Source organism: Acanthisitta chloris, unplaced genomic scaffold, assembly GCF_000695815.1.
Source record: "Acanthisitta chloris isolate BGI_N310 unplaced genomic scaffold, ASM69581v1 scaffold27921, whole genome shotgun sequence".
NCBI lineage: Eukaryota > Metazoa > Chordata > Aves > Passeriformes > Acanthisittidae > Acanthisitta > Acanthisitta chloris.
Window position 1 is genome coordinate 39185 of NW_008658088.1, and position 5217 is coordinate 44401.

At 35.4% G+C, this 5217-nt stretch overlaps 1 protein-coding gene across 1 annotated transcript in view; it reads right to left on the reverse strand.

Annotated features, from left to right (window-relative positions):
- HFM1 (HFM1, ATP-dependent DNA helicase homolog (S. cerevisiae)) overlaps positions 1-4110 on the reverse strand; it is a 29859-nt gene extending 25749 nt beyond the window's left edge. Inside the window, exons 1-4 of the mRNA XM_009084990.1 lie at positions 4040-4110; positions 3531-3652; positions 2003-2324; positions 957-1222 (exon numbers count right to left, since the gene is read on the reverse strand). Of these exons, the coding sequence (XP_009083238.1) occupies positions 957-1222; positions 2003-2324; positions 3531-3652; positions 4040-4110 (781 nt within the window). The remainder of the gene's footprint in view (positions 1-956; positions 1223-2002; positions 2325-3530; positions 3653-4039) is intronic.
- Between the last annotated feature and the right edge of the window lie 1107 nt (positions 4111-5217).

The window sequence follows — 5217 nt, forward strand, 5'->3', positions numbered from 1 at the left end:
CTCCTCCAGGACAGAGCCTTGCAGTCCTGCACTTGCAGCAGACATGTGGGCAGAGTGTGACCCCTTAACTACCACCTCTGAGCCTGGCCAGCCATTCTCATATCCATGCAGTTGTCCATCTTGGATACAAGAATGTTGTGGAAGACAGTGTTTCTCAACCACTGTACGATTCTATGAAAAGCTTTGCTGAAGGCAAAGTAAATGACATCCACTGCCCTCCCCTCATCCACCATGGCTCATAAGGCAATCAGATAGGAATCACACTTTCCATTCCTGACCTGTTTCCAAATCCCATCCTAAGCCACAGCTCTGCCCTAGAATATTCTGCTAGAACTGATTTTCTACATATTTTTGTAACAGTTAGCCAGGTACACAAGGTACATTCCACAGATGCAATGAGACCCTGTTCCAAAAAGTTTAAACTCTAGAAATAAACCACACTTAGTTAAAAAACTATAAAAACCAAAAGCAATTTCTGAAACAAGTATTTTATCATTTCATCAACATTCTCACCACTTCCCTCCATTTTCTAGATGTCTCCTATTTAAAATTTGTTTCTACAAAGATACAGGTATGAGCCTCACCACAAATAAACATTTCATGTTCAACTTCTGGTTTCAAATGAAGATGAGACTCTTTACCACATGAAGGGACAAGGCTGCTCTTTTTCAAATTGCTTAGGGGACTGATGTGAAGTGACATTTTCAAAAGGTTTACATGACTTGGCACTTCTGAAAATGTGACTCTTCATAAATTGTTGAGCCAGTTCATATTAAACAACAATGCAATTAAGTTGCATTGCAATACATTCGATCAGTTTCAGCCAATTACCTCACCTTGAGCTGGTGGGAAAATGTTCTTTATCTCCCCAGATTTTGGATATCCATTATTATTATGTATCAAAGGCAGACAGTGGACTATTTTTTTTTTTAGAAAAATAGAACAAAAATAATTACCTGTCATATCCAGAATCTCTGAAGCATTAGAAATTGATTGAATTTTCATTCTATTTTCCGACACAATGTCTTCATTATTTACCCAATGCAGAGTAAAATCTAAATCTTTAGTTATTGGAGCATGATGATTATTTCTCCATAAACCTTCTTTTCTCAATTCTTTCATGTTTTCACTTGTGTTTAAGTAAGTATCAATTTTTTTCACATCAACAGAACCATCTTTAAATTCTGTATTTTTGCATGTATGACCAGACATTTTAAACAACCTGCAAGGGATCCAGGATTTTCATTAGTTCCTTGCAATGTTACACAGTTTCTCTAATATTTTTAAAAGATGTATGCCTGTATTAGAAGCAAAACTAGTAAATACAATTTTCTTTTATTGTTGTTGTATCTAACTTTATTTGATCTGACACATTTCTACCTGAAGATTCCTTTTAAGATACATTTTAAATTACTTTCATTCCAGAAAGAACCTGAAAGAATAAACTGCCTGTCCAGATGGGATCTGACTCTCAGTAGCAGATTAACTTTCAATCTCTGCATAATTAAACCCAACAGAGACATACAGGTACTGGGGAATAAAAAGAGAGAGAAAAGAGCTGGGCATAGAAGAACAGTTTATCTGTGAAACATCTCATCCCAGGCAGCACTGAAATCATGTTGAGAACTGCTCAAGGTGTTCCTGTCTAACTGACCTCTGCTCTGAAAAGCAAGTGATCTGACTCCTTGCTTGTTACCATATGGATAAAGAACCCAGAGTGGTATTTGGAAAACCCTTTGTTATCTAACAGTTTCTTTAAAATTTAAGCAACTAACCTCACACTTACTTTTCTCAGCTGGGGCTGAGCTCAGGATGCATCTAAAGTACTAAAATATTGCTGAAAAGGAACATCTTTTTTCCTTATACTGAAAAGAATTAGTGTCTGGAGCCCTGTTAAAGTACCTCCAACTGAAGGATCCAGAACTCTGTGTTTAACAGATTTTTCTAAAACAATACTATGATTCTGACAGTGATAAATCATGGGAGTTGCCTGGACACATACCTTTTTCTTAATGTTGACTGGACACTCTCATCATCACTGTTTCCTAGAAAATTACTTAATGCTTTATTTTGTGAAAAATTTGCACCAGGTGGCTGAGAAAACTCATTTCCTGTTTTAGATTTATCTTCATCAGAAGAGAGAAACAATGAAACCATTTTAATATTTTTCTGCTGAGAACTAATTTTGTCCCTTTTTCCTACACTTAATTGTAGCACTTCTTTTTCAGAGGCTATGCCAAAATGAACAGGTACTGATGATTTATCTTCTACCTCCTCAGTGTTACTCTTACATTGTTGTATAAACTTCTGGTGCTTTCTCCCTCCTACAAAAACAATACATTATTATTTCTATTCTTATTCATAGTAATTTAATCAAATATCTTTCACACAGAATCAACCAAATTCACATATATTACATGAACTGTATTTCTATCTTATAGCAAGAACTGTAGTGTATATTTTATGACTCATACTGATGACTATAATGATCTGTTGTAAATTAAAAAGTAAGAAAAATAGGGTCACTTCCTACGCTTCCTATACAAAGAAAAGGATCAAAACTTTTCCTCAGAGTAGTTTGTAAGATAGAAACTCTTCACCCTGTAACAGAATAAAGATGGTCTTTTAAAAAAATGACACAATGCCCAAGCTTGAAGTTTCTGCTACAAAGAGGTGTGAGATAAATCCTGTAATCTCAGCAGTCAGAACTGGTACTGATGCTGGTTTCATAGCCATCTTGGTTAATTATCCCCTTTTGCTGGGTTAGTTCTCAGTAGGATCAGTTTCCTGATCTGGCTGACCAGATCAACAAGCATTGCTGTTGGCAGAAGGAAGGCAAAGGGCAAGAGCAGAAATAAGCAACTGAATGCAACAAGATAATAAAATAGCTCTATTCTGAACTCTATTAATTTCAGTGTTACCCACCTAGAAACTCAAAATCATAAAGGTCTGTTTGTGACAGAAGCCAAACAGTTCTGTTTCTACAAACACCAGGAAGCTTATTTCAGTTAGTAGCTCTTAATGGAATTGCTCTTGCATAAAGGAGGAAAAACCCCATTCTGTTTTAGTATGATTCCCAAATAGAGAATGCCATAAATCAGTAACATTATGCTCTTAGAGCTGCTTCCCACTGGGCTATAAATACTTTGTGAAACAACGTGGAGTAACTGCATTTTGATTATACTTCTTACCTTGCTCACTTGGTGCACAGTAAACTTGCGGCCTGTGCATGCCCAAGGAGGACTGATAATGCTCCAAACACTTAATACCATTTTTGACTGAAGTACATTCTTTCTCTATACTTGCACACCTAGAAATTTTGCATTTCATGGCAAAAGAGGAGGAATTACCTGTCAAGCTGATCATTTGTTAAGTAACTTTAAATGAATGTCAAATATAATGGTTTAGTTGGGACTTTGCGGTGTTAGGCCTATGGTTCGACTTCAACAGCAGCAGCAGCAGCATTTAAGACCAGCTTAAAGGTTTGTCTTTTCCAACCTTTCCAATGAATCTATTCTATGATATTTTACCCATTGGAGTGTTGGCTGTGTTTTCTTCCAGCTCCATCTCTAACTGCTCTGCAGATGGAATTTCATCAATAGCTGGAGCAGGTGCAATACACCAAATTTCACGCTCTTCATGTTCTGGATACCTATTTATAACACACAAATGTAAGGTAAAAGCATTCTTTAAGCCCCCTCCACAACATCTAGCTCAAAATCACTAATCCTAAATAACCTACTGTTTCTCTGGCTAAAAAACATCCTTCAATTCATGTGATTTTTAATCACATAACATTACAGAGGTGAAGCTGCTCCTAACCCTCATTTCTTATAGCCTTAAGATACACCTACATCATTCACTGTGCTTGGAAAAACATTTCAAAGTATGGCTTATGAACCTGGGAGTTTCTAGCCCCATGTTTCTATCAAGAGACAAAAACAGTGAGTTAAAAGAAAAAAATCTGCTGTAAAATGATTCATAGTGTGGAAAAACATGGAAAACAATTATATATATATATCCAACAATAAAGATTTACCCTTGTCTCGTATCCGGTCTTTCATAAAATAAATTATCCAATGAAAAGACCATGTCTGCAGAGTTGAACATTTTTAGATCAAATGTGAAGTCTCAGTCTGCAAAGGGCAGCACAGGCAACTGTAAAACTGAAACTGCTGGAACTGAACCTGCATAAAGCAATCAAAAGTTTATTAGTTATAAGTGCCAATAGTTAATTTCTGGACTGTTTTCTTTTGTGTCTAGAGGGAAAAAGTGGGTAGGAGTAAAGATCCAGATAAAGTTTATGTTAAAGTATTTAAATTCAAAGAATAATGCTAAGATTCTTTTATGCAAGTATATTTTTCTTTACATTGTTACTGTTCTGACAGAAAAATGCAATCTGTTTTATGACCATATTCTTGCAAGGTGAAATTATACTGTTACCTAAAAAATCCCAACAATTATTTTAATTTACAAGCAAATGAGATTTTTTTAAACCTACATGCAAATTGCTTACCTGAATAACTGGATTATGGGCCCAACTGCTTATGGTTGTTAACAGGTTTGTTCTGAAACATCAGGACAAGACATTATTTCTAAACTGTTTATCATATACACCAGTTTAAAAAATATTCCAGCTAATTTAAATATTTTTCATTTAGAACCAAGTGTGGGCACTAGACAGGTTTTCTTAAGCATTTGTGTTGCGAAGTTTCACAGCTCTTAATTTCACTTGAGTAGCAATTTAAAAAAGTAAAGATCTTGCTAAAAGGATACCACAGAGATGATCTAATGAGCTAAAAAACTTCGATTCACTGAAACACATGGTAAAATACCAAATGAAGTTTATAAAGTTCAATAAAGGTTCAACTGTAGAGGGAAAATAACAAACAAATCTTTACCTACCTCTTCACCTACAGAGATAAACCAAAGGCAACACCTCTTTTGTACTCCAGCTTCTCACTGGTAACATAGGAAAAGAATCTTTAATAGTGCTTTGCAAGTAGGATTTAGGTTTACTTAATTACTGTATACTGTCAGCTGTGATCAAAAATTTTTTAAATTTTTTTTTTGAGAATCTGGAAGACTACAAACATTCCAGAGAGATGTTTCAAATTTAAAACAGGAAACATTCCACAATACCAGGAGAATATAGAGCATGTAATCAAAACTGTCTGTGAACACAGCGAAGAACTTCAAACAAGAGATCTGTCAGTG